The following is a 20,706-nucleotide window of genomic DNA, read 5'->3' as shown; positions in this document are numbered from 1 at the left end:
CTGTGCACAAGCAGGCCCCAGCAGGTGTTGGCTGGGGGAGTCAGGCAACCTCTGTAAAGCCCCTGCTCTCCTTTCAGGCATACAGGTGGAAATCACCTCCTGAACTGCACCTTAATGATGCCACAGGCAAGAAGAAGGAGATGCTGGGGGGCTGGAAGCCCCTGGCCCCAGCAAGCAGCTGGCAGGGGCAGCAGGGTGGGCAGGCCTGCCTGTGCCAGAGAACCAGCCAGCCTGGCCTTGTGCTCTGGAAGAAGAAGGGCACTGCACACCCCTGGTGTCTGTGGCAAAAGAGGAGGCAAGTTTGGCCTCTCTCTCTGTGTCGAGCAGGCAACCCAAACAGAGACCCCAGCACAAGAAGAAAATGCAGCTGCTCCTCAATTCATTGAGCAGGAGTCACAGACTGAGGCCCTGCACCAGGGGCTGCATGCAGTCTCTGAGGAGAGGGCTGGGAAGGGCAGTGTGCTGGGAAGGGCACTGGCCCAGAGAGTGGCCGCCAGGCAACACCTACATCTCACAGGAGCTCTGGCACATCTGGAGGAGGCAGAGAGCTCCCCAGGCCCAAATCAAACATTCCACCACGTTGTGGATGGTGTCAGCACTGAGGAGCTGCCACTGTTGCAGCAGCGGTCTCCACATTCTCCCCATGAGGTAAAAGGCACCCAAGAGCAGGCCAAGAGGGACCTTCAACTTGGAAAATCCAGTTGTCACCACCAAACCTAGCTCAGGCTGCAAAACTTACTACTCCTAAATGCTGAGTCCTGTTTCTGAAATGGACTAAAAGACACATGGCCTCCAATCCCTACCTTCCAGACTGATGTTTAAGAAGTTTTATCAAGCCTCCTGAGGCTGCATTCAAGCATCTTTCCAGCTTGGGGCCATCCTGCGCACGCATAGCTGCGTTCTGCCAAGCACTAAAGGCCTCTCTTCCCCTACAGCAACAACTTGGCTGTCCATCCTCTAGCTGGCTGACGGCAGCACCTGGATGCCATCCAAAGGCAGTAAGTTTCTTGCAGCTGAGTATGTTTAGTCCCTCTCCTAGGGCATGCTCTCCATTACACAGCTATTGTTTATGACCCCAATTATCTCCCAGAAACTGGTCCTTGCCTGCAGTTAATAACCAAGGCTAAATGATCAAGTGTTAGGGCTCAGGCAAACTGGTTGTTAACTTCTCTGTCGACCAAGTTCAGAATCTTTTACTGCTATTAGAAACTCAGATTAATGATGCATAACAGAAATGAACTCTCCTGTGACACAGCTAGGTGAGGTTAGGAGGGGGGGGAAAAGAATCACTCCTTTTACCTTGCAGTATCAGCTGAGCAGGGAGGAGATGATCCCCCCTTTAACTCTCTTCTCAGCCTCCCTGATGTCTGGGAGACAAATATCAAAGAATATCTTATTTTGTAGAGTACTTTAAATCTCCTTAGGATCTGGATCATGTGGGCAGATCTGTAAGTGAAATGGGCTCACTGACCAGAAGCTGCTTTCAGAAATGTATTAGGTTTGCACGGCAAGGTTTTGGTAGCAGGAGCGCTACAGGGGTGGCTTCTGTAAGAAGGTGCCAGAAGTATCCCTCATGTCTGACACAGCTAGTGCCAGCCCGCTACAAGATGGAGCCACCACTGGCCAAGGCCAAGCCTGTCAGCAGTGGTGGTAATGCCTCCATGATAACACATTTAAGAAGGGAAAAAAATTATTGCACAGAAGTACTTGTGGCCAAAGAAGAGAGAACTGAGAAAGTGTGAGAGAAACAACTGGATAGACACCAAGGTCAGTGCAGAAGGAGGGGCAGGAGGTGCTCCAGGAACTGAAGCTGAGATTCCCCTGCAGCCCGTGGTGCAGACCATGGTGAGGCAGCTGTGTCCCTGCAGCCCATGGACATCAACGGGGGTCCAGAGATCCTCCTGCAGCCCTGGAGGACCCCATGCTGGAGCAGGTGGATGCCCAAAGGAGGCTGTGACCTGGTGGGAAGCCCAGGCTGAAGGAGCCTCCTGGAAAGACTCGTGGACCTATGGAGAGGGGAGCCCATGCTGGAGCAGGTTTGCTGGTTGGACCTGTGACCCTGTGGCAGATCCAGGTTGGACCCTTCCCCTTTGCAGGAAGGACTGCAACTCATGGAAGGGGACCCACACTGGAGCAGTCTGTGAAGAACTGTGGTCCGTGGGGAGGACTCATGTTGAAGAAGTTTGTGGAGGGCTGCATCCTGTGGGTGAGACCTCACACTGGAGCAGGGCAAGGAGTCTTTCCCCAGAGGAGGAAGCAGTGGCAGAAACCATAACCCCCATTCCTGTGTCTCTGCATCTTTGGTGGGGAGGAGGTAGAAAACTGGGAATAAAGTTAAGCATGGGAGGGAGTGAGGGTTGGGGGAAGGTGTTTTTAAGATTTGGGTTTTTTTACTTCTCATTATCCTACTCTGATTTTACTTTGTAATAAATTAAATAATCTCATCAAGTTGATACTGTTTTGCTTGTGATGGTAATCAGTGAGTGATCTCTCCCCATCCTTATCTCAACTCACAAGTTTTCATTATATTTTCTCTCCCCTGTCCAGTTGAGGAGTGAAAGAGTGGCTTTGCTGGGCAGCTGGCATCCAGCAGGGTCAAACCACTACAAGGGATCTCTTCCAAACTGTAATTCCTACCCTAATATTGCAGATTTCCAACAGTTAACAAGACCTGGTGAATTCTGAAAACCTCTCTAAGGGCAGGAAAGCAAGACCTCACTTCAGAAAGAAAGGCTGTACAGAACCAACATACATAGAAATGAATCTCAGGTTTCAAAAGGCGATCTATACCCAGTAAGAGATGTATCACCAGCCTTTCCCAGCCTTCTCCTCACTGGTTCATCTGTAAAGCAGCCCTCCAACAATTCAGAAAACAGTAGTTTCAATCCAGAAAATGCTGATGCTGGGTCCTTTTCACAGATCTTTGTCTTCTGAACACTAATGGGAGATCATCAGCCTTGGGCTTACAGGGGCCTCTAGGTATCTTAGAGGACATAATTTTCTCAAGAGGTTCACCAACTTCCACCCATAAAGTACAGAAGTCTGACTTTAGGGAATTACCACTATGGCCTTGGCAGTCAGTTTGACCCAATCCATACAGAGACACACTGAGAGTACCAGAAAAATAAACCCAGGCAACTGAGCAACCCTGGGATCTCGGACAAATGGACAATGACATGGGAAGAGAAAGAGTAGCTAGAACAAGCATAAGGATTTATGTCTGGATATACATAACAGTAGGAGATGGTGCCTACAAATGACTTTGGTTGTGATGAGCTCACTGCCTGAATCTTGTAGCATGACTATCTCCTCCTGCCACCAAGGAATGGGAAAAGAAAAGGTGTTGAAAGGTCTTCTGCAGCCAATCTCTCCTGCTCAGATACCTGCCCTCCAGCTCTCTTGTGGGGCAGATGATAGTCTAGACTCCTTCTTTTCAAAATCTGCCATATACTGTCCAAAAGACATTTATTCTTCTACCACTCCATGCATCAGCTGGGAAAAGGCAGACAAGGAAGGAAAATTGAGAACAGAAGAGGGCACTTTTCCCTGTCTGATCAACTGCTGGATGATAGAAAGCCAAAGATGTGTGTCACCATGTGTGCCAGCCAGGTAAAGATGGATGCCTCTTCCATCAGTAGATGGTGAAGGAAATACAGTGATACAGGAAGAAACAGATTTTCTGGTGGTGTGAAGAGGATGCAAGGATCATCCTGAACTTACAGAGCAGCACTCAAAGCATGAAATATTTCTTGCAAAAGTTTGCTAGTACTTTTTCCGTCCTGCCCAATCCATTCCCAGCCACAATCCTCATACCCATGTGAACACAGTGACACTTACTGATGAAAATTGAGTGCTATTTTTTGTGTTCAGGCTGCCATCAAGGGAGAAGCTCTGTCAGTAGACACACCAGCACTCAGCTGCCCCACAGAGACATCTGAAGTGCAATTGAAAGAAAGCACAAATGCCTGTGGTGTGAGGCCATGCTTGTAAGACAACAGCCATCAGCTAGGGAGCCTGCGGACCAGCATGGTCCTGAGGGGAGCTGAGTGGCTGCTGAGTCCTCAGCTGCCGTCCTCCACCAGGGCCTGGCAAGAGCAACCTGGCCACCACTCCTTGAGACTGCTCAGACAGCTTTAAAACCACACTCTTTCATCCTTATGCACAGATTTACTTATTCATGTATTCTCAACAGAAGCACCAACGGCCATAATTGGATCCATTACTGGGTTATTAGAGCTCTCAGTCACTGCCTCTGCAGTGTCACATGGTGCTGCAGGAATGCACAGGAAGAACAAACAGGGCAGAGGCACGGCCAGTGGCAGGGGCTTTAAAAATCCATTAAGTTGTTGCTGTGGCAACTAAAAATTTCTGGCAGGAGCTACTGTATGTGGAGAACTGTAAACTTCTCAATTTGTGGAAAATATTGGTCATGTCTCCGAAAGGGAGGTGGAGGAAAAGACAGAAAGAATGGCTCTTTTCAGAGACTGTTACAGCAAGAGCCAAAAATGGTCTGCTTACAAATTTATTCTTATGGCAAGCCCTGACGATGGTTGGAGTCTACGTAGCAGAGCTTCCCAGGAGCCAGTGCACCGAGACAGAGCTGGCATGTTTGGAGGAGCACTTCTGGGTATTCAGTCCAGCTGGTCTCGAATGCCAGGAAAGCCATCGAACTGCAGCACAGATAAAGAGCTGCAATCCACTCACTTCTACCTTCACCTGCCTCCTCTGCCCCAAAACCTGTCCAGGGTCTCCATGGAAAATTGAAGCTTGTCTGGGAATTAGCTTTCATTGAAATGGTAGATTCTGGAACACCAAAGTTTCCATCTGTAAACAGTGGGAAATGAAAAAGCAGTTGTTAGGTCTGGAAAAACTAAAATCTGTCTAGAAATGCTGTTGCTGGTCTCAGAAAACACCACAAGTTTTCAAGAGTGGTCAGCATGGCAGTAATGGCACCTGGATGAAATGTCACATATCCCAGCTTCGGAAGGTGTCCACTACTCTTCAACATCACAACAGGGGCTGCAAACTTTCATGCATCTTAAGTTCACATTTAATTATGATGTAGGACCTGCAAAAGCAGAATCAGTGTTGATTTAATGTTGATTGATTTATACTAAACAAGCTGTGCTGTGCCACCTGTTTCATTTTCTGGGAGATTCCCCCAGATCACGTCTGAGACTGCTTAGCTAACACAGACAATAACCCCACACCCAGTCTTTCCTGTTCAAGGATCATGGTTCACTGGTTTGTTAGTTACGAAGTAACTTGCTCAGTGTGGAAATTCAGAACAGCACAGATTCCTGATGTGTAACTCTGAATTCTCTCAAGTTTAGTGTATAGGTTGGAGCTATCAAATGGGCACTTTGCAAAAAGATTCAAGAGTGACAGTGGATGCTGCCAGTAGAAAATTTGCCTACTGAGAGATATTGTATAGGCAAAGTGACTGATGACAATATCCAGCTTTTCTCTGGAGTCAGCAACTTAACTACAAAGACTTTATTGCAAGTCAGACTCACTTGTGGGATTGATTTCCACTGTAAAAGGAGGAGCAGAGGGGACAGGAAGACAAAGATATGGGGACTAGTGTTGGGTCAGCACAGGGGAGCAGCATCCAAGCAGCCCCATTGTAATGCTAGCAGTCTCGTCTCCTCTGTCCCCCAGCTACATAGAGGCTCACAGCTTCCTGACCCTGGCTCTCATGGCTCACATGACTTCACTGCATTAATGACCTCAGTGAGAATTTTTTAAGCTGATTGACAGAAACCTGGAAAAAAAACACCTAGGAACTCTGAAATTGCACCATCGCCAAAGGGGAGCTTAATACAGGGCAGGAAAGAGGCACTGGCTAAAGGCACAGGAGGTCTTTAAATAGACACCCTAGGTCTGGCCTGTACAGCATTAAGGATTGTGGTGAGTCTCTGAGGTCGAGGTAAGAAATTATTACTTACAAAGCTCAGTGAGGCTTATGCTTACAATACAGCACTAATTATCCTGTTAATCGAAGTAAAAATCCTGCAGTTTTGCAAATCCAGCCAGCAGAAGTCTGCAGATCCACAGCTCAGACATTTAACCCCCAACTACCCTATATGCTAGAAAGAGAATGAATAGGAAGGTTTGAAAGGCTTTGAAATTTTACTCCACTCTACCTCCTTAAAACCTTCTGCCTTCGTTTCTACCTTACACCACTTGGATAAGGAATTGTTAACAAGGAGGTTTAGAGAAAAAATATAGGATGCTGCCTGTCTGTAGCTTTTAAAATCTTAAATCTGTGGTATATGAATGTTGTTTGTCTAGACAAAAGTCTTTTGTTGGCATAAATATCCCCCTCAATCCATACTTCTGTCATGCACTGAAGTGTATGTCATATATCAAAACCTTACATATTTTACTTTGGTCAATGGAGTTCACGGTGTGGTTACTTCTAGAGAAAAACAGAATTTTCTTCACTGCAAACTACTTCTTCTGAAGTGGCTTGCTGCTTTGAGACACACAGACTTTGGTTTAAATGCTACAGTAAAGGAGGAAAGAAATCAGTCTATCAAACAAGAGAAAGGTAGACCCACACACAGATCACTTCTCAATTTCCAGAGTCACTGATGCAGTGAGGATATATGTTGCTTGAGAACAGGCTTGTCACTGGCTTTGGGTGGTAAAAGATCAGCAGCAGTTAAGGTTGGCTGGGAAATTTTCACTGTGCACAAATGACAATTTGAGTCTTGACATTAGAGCTGTTAACATCTGCATCTAAGCATTTCCCAACTTAGAAGCAGTCCTAGGCCTTGAAAAAAAGAGCCTGCTCTCATAAATTAGGACCCTATCATAGCTAATTAGGTAAGTACAAGTTTTACTTTAAATTCATAATTTTGAGAGCAGACCCTTGTTTGTTTAGAACTTCTTTTTAATTATGAAGAATTAAGTAATAGAAATTATAGTGAAGCACACAAGCTATACATATGATGTCTCTGACTCTGGAAGTATCAAATATGGAGAGTGCTTTTTTCAGGCTGATCTTCCCATATGCAAATATAACAGGATAATAATTTTCAGTCTGCCAGTGTCAGGTATGGTAGTGGAAGTGCCACAGCTAAGCACATTTTTTGTTCTTGTAAAAGTAACCAAATCTCAGTTTAGAACCAGTTAGGTTATTTGCTCTCGTATTCTTACTTGGATATCTAAAAATCATACTGTTTTTTTGCTTAGAAACTTAATTTGCAGCCTAAATTTATTCATGGGCTATTTATACCCATTTCCTCTTGTGGCAATGTTGTCTTTTAGTTTAAATTGCTGTTCTCCCTCCCTGGTGTTTACTCCTCTGACATATTTATAGAGAGCATTCATATCTTCTCTCAGCCTCTGGATTAAACAAGCCAAACACTTCTAGTTCCCATGTATACAATGGATTATCCATTGTCCCCCTCACCCCAGAAGCCTTTCCCTTTATCTATATGGCAGTCTAATGTCGATTTCCTTGCACATGGGTGTTTGGTAGTGTGCAGAGAACTGACAAAGCCATGATACTGCCTTCTCCCTGAAGGGACACCTTGCCTTATACAATCTAGGATTGCATTTGGTTTTCAGTATACTGATAGGGTAGAAGAATTTCTTTCATTAACTAACATACTCTAACCTCTAACCCTTCTCTTCCCTCAACCCCCTAATGAGCTCTCAGCTTATACCACACTTCTTGTTACCAGTCCTTAGGTTATAGTATTTTTTTTTCTGGTATTGTTAACAAATGTTACGTTTCTATTATATTTGCCATTAGTCATCAATTTTTGCTCTATGATATCCAAGCATGACTCTCAGTAATGGCAATATTCTAATTGCTTTGTATCATGCTTTTTAATACATCCACATCCAACGGAAAATCTGCGCTGGAATCTAGAAATGGTGCAAGTCATCCCAGGCAAGTACCTACTCCATACTAGGAAGAGGATTGGTTTTCCTCCAGCTCCAGCCTCCACCAACTGACAAAACCACCATTTCATCAGCATGTGATCTCCTCCTGATACAGGCACAAACTGCATTTTGCTACTCCCCGAGACTCCAAACCCTCTTACGAACATACTGTATCCTGTCTGTGCGACTGGAGGCCTCAGGAAGAAGCCCAGGTGATGTTTTTGCATCAGTCTGGTTGCGAAGACAGAAGAGGGAGCTGTTCTGTCCAACAGCGTTTTCTGAGTACTGGCCTACCTTCCTGTTCCAACCCCACGTACAGAGAGAACCGCTCAAAGAAGATCAAGCATGGCTTTCTTGGTCATCAAAGTTCTTGTAGCTTTTCATTTTGTGAACCTATTGAGGGCCAGGCTTTTCACAATTTCCTCCTTACAATATCTGTTGTTTGCTTTTGGATTGTGGGAAGAGAAGCTGCTTTCTTCTCTAGCTACCATATCTGAGGCATTTTCAGCCCTTGTGCTACAAAATTACTTTCCTCCCCTATTTACCTCTCATTTCTCCACTTCTACTTTACTGGTTTTGTTGAGTTGAAATTCTTGAGGGGAGCATGGCATTGTGACTGCAGCACTCATCAGAGACTGCAGGATGCAACTCTAAAATACAGCAACGGTAGTAATACTTCTCTCAGATCACTCACAGCCTTACTACCACAACAAAAGGCATGTGGAAATGCTTATCAATAACATTGATTACGACCCAGATGCTTAGGCTGGCTAAGCATTCTCTAGTGCTCAAGAAAGCTGCATGAGAGTGATAGTCTTGCTCTAGCAGGACTCAAGTCGTTTTAGATGACTTTGGCCTAAAAGCAAATTGGTTTAATTAATACCCTAGCCATATGGGCCTGTAAGCTGAAGAGCAGATGAAGCTCTTGTGAGAAAGGAAGAGAACAGAAAAGCCTGGTCCTAAGATGGCTGTTTCCAAACCTGTTTACTTAACTATTAGCGAGGGTGGCTTCCCTTTAATTTATTTACATAGAATGTTTCTGTAACCATCTGCTCTTAAGCTAAATGAAAAATTATCATCTTTCTCCTGCTGCTGCAGAGACTCCCTTGGATGTTCTTAATAATACAAAAAAATCTATCATTTTAATGCAGACAGCTTGGCTAATAAAAATGATCTGTACCATTAGTAATTATGCCACAAATACAATGCAAACAAGCAGCCTTTCCCTGAAGAGGCCAAGCATAAAACACCTCTCTCACCACCAGGGGCCAGAGACAATGGCGCAGCTGCGGGACTTGGCTTCTCAATTCTCTACCACCAAAGAGCAGAGCGTAGTTTATTGAAGCTACCATTACTCGCTTCTTTAACAAGCTTTAGGTGCTTCAGTCAAACCTGCCCAGGCCCCATTTTCCTAGGGAGTTTTTCTGCAGACTATTAATATGGAGCCATATTCCTGAGGAAGGCTATCTTGGTGTCCCAGCTTCTACAGTTCTCACAGTGTCAGAACCCTTTATGGTTCTGATGTATCCACCTCTGCAGTGAAGTGAGCTGATGCAGCTGGCCTCAGCTAACAGATGGGAAACTGAGGCAGAAAGCAACTTAAAGGAACAGCAAAGATGATGAAAGAAAGTGGTTAAGCAAGAAAGTTAATTCATTACTGAGCAATTGAAAACATCATTCTAGGTAGGGCCTACTTTAAAAAGGCCCACCATGGGCAGTTTACTAATAAATGGGAGGACAGCACTATTGGCCCATGTGTTGCCTGATACCACTTCAATGTGGCCAGTGCCAGAGTAGCAGGCTTGACACCTAGATGCTGTTTCCCATCGCCTGCTGCTTGCTTCTACAAATAGCAGCAAATCACTTAACCTCCATGAGTCAGTTTTCTCCTGCAAAAGATGCAATACAATGTTTAGAGATTCAGGGATGAATGAAAGAAAAACAAACCAAAGCAACAGAGGATGAAATGCTGCTTTCTTTAAACAAGTGTTAAGGGAAAAGGAGTGAGATTACTCCTCAAATTATATCAATAAAATATGAACATACCTCTTTACTAAATAATTCAATTGATAAAGAAATGTGTGTAAAGAAATATAATACATGTCTTGGGGATTTCTGGGACACTTCTGTAGAGAGATGAACATTCAAAAAAATAAAATGGGAACAAATTGGAGGGCCAGTACATGCCCTGAATTCTTGTAGCCCAGAGGTATGGCAACTCCCATGTGCTGCATCAAGAAAGGGGAGTGGCACTGGTGGCTGGGCAGGGGGGCTGCTGAAGGGTCGCTCACGGGAGCACACTCAAAAAAGCAAAAAATTTAATCATAAATGTCCGTTGATCCTAATTTCCTTTGCTTCTGTGTCTCAGTCCATAAAATGGGGCTAAAAGAAGCTCTGCTGTGGGATACTGGGATGGGTCATATCTGCACTACATTTCAAAAGCTAAAGATGCACAAAGGAGGGCACTTCTTTGCTAGGCATGCAAGAAAAGTGAGCTACAATGGATGATAACAGGCAGGCGTTAATTGACTCCTCTGTGAAAGTACTGCAGAGGAGCATCAAAGCTGGTGCATCACAGGACAGATCATGCAAAAACACAACCAGCAATTTCCTGAGCTACAGCTGAGGAAGCAATCCATGCAGAGGAAGACAGAGCCATGGCTGTGAGCCAGTCCAAGAAATGCAGGGAAATATAGGAGCTTTACCCGCCGATGTTTTATACTGAGGTTAGAGATGCAGAGAGATCATTGACATGGATGGTAACTCACCCATGAAGGGGATTATAAAGAATAAGCCAAGATACTTTTAAAAACAATGCAATCCGCTGAAGAGCAGATCTTGGCTTGGTTAGAGCTGCTAGGGAAGATTGATAACATAGGGATTGTGCATAGGGATCAGCTACTTTAGTTGCACTCATGCCTACGTAGAGGCTGCAAGCTGCAGAGCTGAAATGGGTTCAGGGAAGCTATCAAATTCCTGAGCCCCATCTCCAAATCTGTCAGGGTTTGTGAGTGACAAGCTGCAGGCAGAAGCAAGGTGAAAGGGAGGCTGTTGTGCTACACCAGATAGCAGTTGCTCAACCCCCACCTCATCACAATTTTCGCCTTGTATTGTTTCAAGGCCTATTAATATTCATAAGAGCCGTTTTATTGTGTTTGCACTTTTCTATCATGCTTGCAGGCCTGATCCCTCTTGCCTTAATAGGATGCGAACCTCATGAAATCAGATCTTATTAGCCAAACTCCATCAGACGCCCTCAGCAACACAGTACCTCAGTCCCCACTCCTGCTAAAGTGAAAGGGAAGCCTTTCATAGTGTTGACATGTGTAGAACTCTTAATCTAATACGACATTTCAATCTTAAGAGCAGAAATGAACAGAAGTAAAACACAGTGCAGGGAATGCCACTGAATGCTGCTGAGTCAAGCCCCACAGCATCGCAGCCAAGAGATACAGAAGTCCTTAGAAAGAAACTTTCTAATCCTGGCTTGCAATAAACTTGATCGAACAAAGCTGCTGGTTCATTAACACCTTTATCTCACTGACAGAAGACTGCTGACTTACCCCCAAATGAGTTCCTCCCAGCTGTCTTAGAGCATAAATCTCTTGGCTTTCTCCCACATGATAGTGATTCTGTCCTGGTGTACAACCTCACCTCTGGGGGCTTTGCATAGCGAAAACTGAAGGGAATGATCAAGAAAAGGCAGTGCTGAGAAGTGGTGATCTTATCCACCATCTCTGCTCCCTGCCCCTCCTAAGCTTTAGAACTACTGACTTGACTAACATGCATAAATTTTCAACTCCTAGTCTTGCAGAACTGGGAGAGGAGGAGGAGACTGGAGCCTGCAGTGCAGCACCAATGAGGATGCTCTGCACTTCTAGGACATGTGCCTTGAGTCCTGCCCTATGTCCGCTCCACATGGGCGACAACAACGCCATAGATTGATTTTTCCAGATCCCAGGTGAAGTCTGTGCCTCTGGCAGGAAGAAAAATCATTGCTGGAGATGGAAAGTGAACAGATTTTGTAAGTCAGAGAGTGAAAACAAATACAAAATGTATAGTGTCACACTGCCACTCAGTCATTTTCCTAAGTAGAACAGTACATTGACACAATAATTTCAAAAGAATTTCCAGCTGCAATAGCTAACAAGGACCTTGATAGGAGGCTCTTACTCACTGAATAAGAGCCGCTCAGATCTTGATCCTGAACTGCCCAAATCCTTTCTGCTTAATTCATGACCTTCACACTGGATCAACAATAACTGACAGCAATTTGATGGAAAATTGCTGACCTAATACTCTGGACACTTTGCCAGTCAGGTTTGATACAGAATGGTTCTGTGGTGTGTATCTCCCACTCTCAATATATGGGAACACAAGCTCTTGCCAAAGATCACATCTTATTCTTGGCAGATGGTTAAGAAAATGAGACTAGAAAATGGATCCAAACTGCTGACAGCAGAGCTGGGATTCAGTCACAGCCTTTCTCATTGTGGAGGGGTAAAAAGCTCTCTCAAATAACCCACATTACCAAAAGGTCCCAAGTGCAAGATCTTAGGAGTATCTTACCTTTAGTAATTTCTAGTTACAGGCTTTAAAACATCATTTAAAAAAATCTGTTATGTGAAGATCAAAGGAAGGGAGAAATCTGTTGCTATTATTATCTATTCAAACTTACAGCAAGGAAATTCAGCCATACTGTAAGACCATTATCTCTAACTACAAGGATTCTTCCAAGTGAGAGGATTAAGGGAAACTGGTACTGTGACTGAAGGATAGCTGTGAAGTTTCAAAAAAAGACTCAGATATTTAGATTCTCAAATTGCTGTAAAAGGTATGTGCTGTAATTTATAGCCAGTTGAAACTGCAAAAATTAGCCAGACAAGAGTAGATTATCGTATTGACTAAGGCTTTATACAAGGGTACCACCCCAATTCCGCATCCCAATGTATAAGGTTGGGAGGGAGAGGGAATTTTGATACATAGGACAGTTTTACGAACACTCTTCATCTCAGCCTAATTGCCACTTTCTCTGAATCAAGATTTCTCTGATTAATTCACAGACCTCACAAAAGGTTTCTCTAAAACATGGGAATAGGTTCTTCATAGGAACAGGTTCTTGGAGCAGAATTACAGGATACTGCAGCAGTTGCTACCTCAAGGTTGTATGTGCAGCACACTGAAATCATCCCAGCAGAGTATGATAAAGAATGCCCTCTGGATCCCAGATACCTTAAACAAATGCAAGCTTTCCCAAGTGTCCTATGTTACAATGTAAGATGTAACCAAAAACATGTATTCTATGATCATCTTCACAAGCTGTTAAAGCAGGTGGGGCAGTGTTCATTATCTCCTACCATGACTCATCCCTGATAACTCCCTCTGGAAAGGCTATCTGGTTTGATGGGCAATCGAGGACCCACTGCCTGACTCATAAAATTACATCAGCCCATTGTGAGCTGCTCCGCCCAGGGGGGGAGCCAAGCATTCTCACCTGGATATAATCTGGGGTTTGGAATAGCACAAACAGCCCTTACCTACTGGATTCCCAGAGGACGAGAGCTATCACTGGACCTTCAGGTAAAAAAAACCAGATCTTTCTACAGGATCACTGCTTCAACAGGACCACTTCATCTGGACTGCTACCACCACCCTGACTAACAGGGTGCCAGGTTGTATCCTGACTCTGTCAGTGTTCTTGTACTATTGCATTTATTTTAGTTTTCCTATTAAATTATAATTCTGACTTGTGATTTCCCACTGGTTTGTTTTCAAACTAGCACACTAAGCCTTTCAATCAGTGTCACAGATACACAAAACCACCCCTCAATACCATGTGGCTGTCATTACTTGTGTAGTGCCTGGAGAAAAAGATGTGTTGTGCTTTCCCTGCTGCATTCAACTAAAACTTCAAGAAACCTGTTCCTCAAGCTGTGCCAACATCATTTAGGTTGTTGGTGTGCAAACAAGGAGGTAAACAACAACAACTACAAAAAAATCGTGTTAATTTCAAGCTCCATTAGAAATGCAGGGTTTGGCAGCAAGAAAAATCAATGTTTGTCCAGTGGAAAAAAAATAAACCACCAGTACTGATAGGGACAAAGGGCTGTTTCAAAGAGGATGTAAAAATCTTGGTACTCAATATCCTCTGAGCTGGGGAAGAATTATTTTCTTATCACAGAGACTATTTGATTCTGACACAGGGAGTATTTTCATGCGAATTATCCAGTCCCAGATACTGCCTGGCAATGTTTTCCTTCTTTATACGTCTGATCATCCTCCCTGGCCTCATTTAGGGAAGCAGCATTTTAATTTCTGAGAAATAGCAGGCCTCTATTAGACCCAGAGTTTGTTCATCTTTAGGAAAAATCACAGTCATTTGCTGCCATGACTATGTTAATTTGCTTAAAAGCAGCAAAACTCTAAAGCTCTGGGCCCTCCCAAAGCACCAGTGTACATTAGGGTAAACTGCAGTCTACTTCGTACGAATTCACCAAACATCAGGGCTGCTGCCTGATGGGGAAATCCCAAGCCCTGCACTCCCCAGCAGCCTACTTGTGTGCTTGGGGCCAGACCCTGCCCCTCGCTGTGCAAAGCCAGGAGGCCCCACTCTCTTCTAATGCATTCTGCATAACCAGGAGACTGCCTGTCTGGCAGAACTCAACTCTACCAAGTTGCTTGGAGCATGGTGACCAATTCACCCCCTGCAGCTTCCATCTTGAGCGTTTATTTTTCCTTATAGAAGCACTAAAATAACCTCCTGGGGATAAAGACAAAAAAAGAAAAAGGAAGGCAAGCCAGAAAGCCTAAACTACTCTGTTTAAAATAAAACAGATACCATTTTTCTACCTTTGCTGGGCATTATTAGTTCCCTGCTGGCACAGTCCAGCATGGACAAAGTGACAACTATATATTACATCAGGAGGCTGCAGCTAGAGAAAGTATATTATATCAGCTGTGTTCTCCTGTCACTGGCTGGAAGTTAAACACTCCCTGTCTGCAGGTATTCCTACAGGAGTGTGGAGACTGAAGTTCATCCAGAGATGAAATCTAGCTGTTCTGCTCAGCAGTCCTAAACCGAAGAGAGACCTCACTGCCAAAAACCAAGAAATAATTCCCTTTTGTTCTCAACAGATTGTCTGTCTTCCCTGTCAAGAATGAAAAATATCCCAGAGAAGATCCATTTAGCAGAGACTACACATTAAACGACCCGTAACAGGGAGGGCTAGTATCGTCCTCTGGCAAGTGCACCTTAATTTTCTATGAGAAGTATCACATCGTGTGCCAGCTTTCAACAACCCAAAGATCTCAAAGTAAAGTGGAACTTGTGGAAATCAGAGAGCCAAGATCAAAATGAAATGCACCAAACACTTTGAGTTAAAGCCCGTCTCTAAGTGTTGGAGGGTTTCTCACCTTGGATCTCAGTTACGAGGAGGAATCCTGCTACTACTGAAAAGGCCAACACCTGACAGTGAAATGCGTAAGCCAAATCAGAATGGCTCATTTCCAGATTTAATGCACAGCACTGGCATGTGTAAGCTTCCCCCTCCACTTGCAAACTTAACTAGCTGCTTTGCAGCTTGACTTCCTGCATGTTTTTAAATAAGCTACAGCAAAAGTGAAGATGCTCAGTCTCCAAAGTAGACAAATCCTACTGGGACATCAAGGAGAAAGTGTATGCTAACATGTGCGAGGGATCCACTGAAGTCTCAGATTGTATCAATAAGTAAACAGACAGCTTTGCAACTCTTACCAGCAGATAAGAATGATGTACACTTCAACAGCAATACAGCATCTGTTATGCACTATCAACTAAGGAAAAGACTAGGCAGTTCTGGCGAGGGAGAGTAAGGTCAGTAGCTGAAGAGATTCAACAGCTCTTGCTTCGGAGAACAAGCACAGCCATGTGTCAATTCATTCACGAATTCAGACACCAATTTAGGCTAAGCCTGTCTTTAATTTATAACTTTCTGCATTTTGACAGCCCTCTGGGACTGTTAATTCATTTGGTGTCTGTAGAGTATGTATCAAAGGATGGAAAAACCCAGCCCAAATATATTACCCAGGCAGCAAAACAGAGAGAAGACACCTTTGGTAGGAAGGCTTTTTTTTTACCAATGAAAGGACTTACTTTTTTTTAACCTAAAGTAGTTAGATGTAAGGTTCAAAGGTGATTTTTCATTATAAAGCTCTATTTCCAACCCAACAACTCCTCAAAAGATTAACCTCTCATATGCAAATTTCACAGACCTGCACTTTCTTCAAAGACACTCATTTCTTGGGATGCTTGATCAAATTGCTTCTGACCTTTTCTAGTATGCTGAGAAGCAGTGAGGAAAGCAAGAGGGAGAATGACGGTAGGGGAGGGGTATGGAGAACAGGAAAAATCCTCAGAGAAGAAGAATTCTTGTTAGCCTATTCTTGAGCAGCTCCACAATCAAAAGGAAGTAGAAATTGGCATGGAAATATTTCTGCCTGAAGGATTTCAAAGAATAATCCTGGAAGGGTTCCTTGGGCATGGCTGGACTCCAGTGGGAATTAGTTTTCATTTGACCCAATTATACATGTTTAAAAAGCACATGCTGAATATGCCTGTGGGGTTTTCTGTTAAGCTCATTAAAGAGTTGATTTTGTCCTGCACCGAGTGCTCTACCTCAGTCCTAAAAAATGCTTCCTAAAACCATGAGACTCGTAAAAGGCCATAGGACACTCCATATTCCTTAAAATTAAGCAGGTGCCTTTGTGCTTTGCTGGATTAGACTTGACCTGTGGTTTTCCATGAATTCAACCTTTGGTCCCAGAGTGGCTTTCTAACAGAGATCCTGATTCTCTGAAATTTTGCAAATGTGGCATTTTGCAAATGTTTGCAAATATTAAGTTATCTTAACAAACTTTGCAGACCCATTCAAAATAATCCAGAGCTGGTCTCAAGCTATATACTAATAATGATGATGATGATGATAATAGTAATAACAACAACAATAACACCGCCCCAAGTGTGTTGAAACAGACATATTATGAAAAAAAAAATTAACCAAGAGAAAGATCTGCTTCAATTCAAGTTCAGTATAAAACCCTTCAGTACAGAGAAGACAGAACCAGAAACCATTGCCTTGCTCAACAGGAAACATTCTGGTTTATTCAGAAAATAACATGCCCTTTATAGTGCTTTTTAGAAGGAAAAAAAATTGTGAAAATGAATGGTTGGATTCACAAAACTGGCGGTGCATTTAGTTTTATGTAACAGCTCAGAGGTGAGAGCATTCACCAAGGATAGAAGAAAACTAGGCTTAATGGCCCTAAAGATTCAAATTTTTATCCCCAAACTGCTTGTAAAGTACAACATACTGAGGCTACCCTGTTTTTTGGAATGGACTTCTTTTAGCATTTTCTTCTATGCAAAAATAATTAACCATGCATTGGAGCAAGAAGTGGAATTAAAGCACTCTCCCTGCCAACTCAGCATTCTCACCAGTACCTTCACAAGACTGCAAGAAGCATGACTAAGTGCATCGGCCTCAAAACACTCTCTAGCTTGTTAGAAAATGAAGTTTCTTAAGGAACGGAAAGCCCTGTGACCCGAAAGGATGGACTTGCATCTGCCTCTCCTATTTTCTCCATGAGCACTTAAGCTAGAAGTCTTCCACAGACAGGATAGGATCCAGACAGTGATTTCTTGCAATATCTCCTCGCCTCCCCCTTGCTGTTTCCTCATTGAACATTACTAGAAAATACAGGTTTACATGAGAAAATGATTAAGTAATTACCTCGCATCCCTTTCCCCAAACATACTTATATTATAAAAGATGTTGCCAAGCCCAACTATATATGAAGAATAATTGCAGCTAAAAGAATGTAATTTAAATTTTAGTATAAGCAGACTGACCTTAACAGACCAGAGACGAACTCTATTTCCCTGGGGGAAGAAGGAAGTTGAATCACACATAGGGTTAATGCAAGACTGCAGATAATTTAGATACCTATTTATTTACCTTATTCTCTAAATTACAGCTAAGGAGTACTGCATTCAGCGTATGTATGAATAGTAAAATCAGGTTCATCATTAGCTGCCTCAGCTTCAGGAAAGAACATGTCTAATAAGGTTACTTGCAAAATTATTAGTGCAAATGATTTACTGAGAATGTGTGTAAGAGGTCCAATTCAGACACCCCATGACAATGGAAACAGGGAAACATAGCACAAGAAAATTAAAATCCTACAAATGTTTCTAAACTTGCATACAAATTACCATATTCCATTATAATGCATTATTTGAGAACTGTTGTCACAGTGTTATTAAATATATTGTAATGCAAATGCAGCGAAGAGCAGAGACAGGATTTCTCTGCAAAAACTGATGAGATGTAATTTCAGATTTTTGCACACTTTCTCTTTCCTCCTTAATGTTCTCCTAGAGGGTACTTTCTCTTTGACTCTATACAGTCCTTTACTCTCTATTGATCCATGGTAAGGCACAGCCTACGAAGTTCAAGTTCAACATAAACCATTCACACTGGAACCCTGCAACTCTCAGAAAGCACAATAAATACAGAAACTGCTACTGGACCCCACACTGCTGCAACAGGAAGAGTTTACAAGCCATCTGCTAAGCAGATTTGTAATGCATTTTCACATTTTCATCTGGGGGTGAGGGAGGCAGGGCAGAAAGCCATGGCTACATGAATGAAACACTAGTGGCCACACAAACTACTCCTCTGCTGGCAACAGCTGCCACTAAAGGAGAAGCTGGAGTAAGAACAGACCCATTGGGTAAATCCACTTGGCTGCAAGCACCAAAAGATCCAAATCCTCTGTGAACCATGAAAGAGACAAAAAATGTTTGATAGAAATATAATTCGAGAAAATAAAAGCCCCACTCAGCTTAGCAATGAAATATATTGGTTATTTGACCTGTTGGAGGAATAAATCTCCAGCATGCACCAATTACATCCAGACTGTGATGTGAAAAATCTCCCAAAACGGTTCCTGAGGAAGCAACATAACCTTTAACATGAAAAAATTTACTGTATGCTGGGACATTGCATTTCAAGGGTCACTGTTGTTGCAGTTTAATTGCTTGCCCTGTAAGTACTGCCCAGACATTCTGTTACACTGATGTACTATTCTACTCCATGAACTGAGGTCCTGCCAAGCTTAGAGCAATCTTTTAGAAGTCAGCCATTAGATTTCTTCCTCAGGATGCCTTTGAAAGGAATGATGTAAGACTGAACACAAAAACTGGGCATTAAAGAGTGGGAGCACTCTGAAAAATGCACTACAACATGAATCCACTCATAGAGAATTTTAGAAAAACTTCTGCAAAAAATGGGATTTTGTCTTGGTTATCTCTTTGTAAAGGAGTAGTAGAAAGTGCAAGAAACATGAAAGGTGAAGGAAAAATGAAGGTTCTTTAGTGATGTACGGAAATCAGTGGACAGCAGGCAAACATTCTACCTCTCCCATCAGTTACATGGACCATCAAGGTCTGCAAAGTCCTGCCATTATTCTCTAGTTGTGTCAGCTCAGGGAAGTGATGGAGAGCTGGTAAACAAGAGCTAGATAAACAAACAAACCCATATCGTGAAGCCTTGCTAATGCCATTACTGTCTTCATCATTTTTCTAGTGGTCACTCTGAAGATTTTCTCTCTCTTTGCTCTACCTCCTGCTTCATTTCACCTGTTCCCACTCCATGAAGACCTGTTCCTATGGGTGCCATGAGCAATCCTGCCCAATACATCACCTACAGGCAGGCAAACAAGGAGCTCTCTAGCCAGTGCAATCATGCAATGCATCACCTTGCACAGCATCTCTCTTCCTCTGGACTTCTGTAAACTTTCTGCAGAAGAGATCTTCATTCATTTGTCACGTCCAATACTGAAAGAGAGAATGAGAAGATCTAAAGAGGCAACTTCCATCTAGCTTCCTGACAGTCACAGAAATAATGAACAGTAGTAAAGCTGATTCATGGCAGGAGATGCAGAGCAGAGGCTCATACAATTATTGTGTAAACCTTGTCTGAAGACAAGAATGCAGAACTGTGTCTGCAAAGCCCTGAGATGAAACCTGTTCACTGGTTTGAAACGTGTCCACAGAGGTATTGTTTTGCTCCCAGAAGTTACAAAGGAGAAAGAAGCAGGGAAGAAACAGAAAACCACATAAAGAAAATCCAGAAGGGGAAAGAAAATTCCCCATAGACGTTTCCTCAGGATTTTTGCAGCTACCGTCTGGCTTGAAAGGAAGGGTTTAATTCCGCAATTTCACAAGTATGACACATTTTATAAGTAGGAACAGGAAGGGGAGGTAGTTTGGCATCAGGGTAAGAATTTAGGCAAGTATGCTGTTAGTCCATGAGCCAGACACAGAATTAACATCTCATGAATAAATCATGCCATACAGACTGACAATCTGACAAAGCTAACCTGAGCTACACCAAGAAATCAAGTTTCTAGAACTACCTAGTCCTTTGTCTTAATCAGTGCCTGTGTCTGGCACCTCTTCATCCCTGACGCAGTTTGTTTATGCAGTTATGGTCTCGGGGCCCACACTGGTGAAGCACAGGTGACACTCATTTTGAAACAAGCAAAAATCCTGCAGCATGGGCTGTCTGAACACATTTGGTTGGTGTCTGCGTCAGAGATGGTTGTGCTCTGATAGGAAAGATCTAAAAAGGCACGGGGTCACTGGGGAGTGAAGTATCTGAGTGAGACAGACAAGCAAAGTCCTTACATTACTACTTGTCCTTGAATTAAGCCTAGCCTGAGAAGAGGAGTCGTGTACTAGGGATTAGATTCACTAGAAGTAAGAAC

At 43.3% G+C, this 20,706-nt stretch overlaps 1 protein-coding gene across 3 annotated transcripts in view; it reads right to left on the bottom strand.

Annotated features, from left to right (window-relative positions):
* LOC104698284 (transmembrane protein 263-like) overlaps window positions 1-20,706 on the bottom strand; it is a 208,698-nt gene that overhangs the window by 16,186 nt on the left and 171,806 nt on the right. Inside the window, exon 2 of one of the 3 annotated variants that reach the window (XM_019280459.3) lies at window positions 19,696-19,774. The exons of the other annotated variants lie outside the window; for them this stretch is intronic. Within the exon in view, the coding sequence (XP_019136004.1) occupies window positions 19,696-19,759 (64 nt within the window). The 5' untranslated portion in view covers window positions 19,760-19,774. The remainder of the gene's footprint in view (window positions 1-19,695; window positions 19,775-20,706) is intronic. 3 annotated transcript variants of the gene reach the window in all.

Source organism: Corvus cornix, chromosome 5, assembly GCF_000738735.6.
Source record: "Corvus cornix cornix isolate S_Up_H32 chromosome 5, ASM73873v5, whole genome shotgun sequence".
NCBI classification, from domain to species: domain Eukaryota; kingdom Metazoa; phylum Chordata; class Aves; order Passeriformes; family Corvidae; genus Corvus; species Corvus cornix.
The sequence above is the reverse complement of the archived record's forward strand: the minus strand, read 5'-3'. Positions and strand labels throughout refer to the sequence as shown.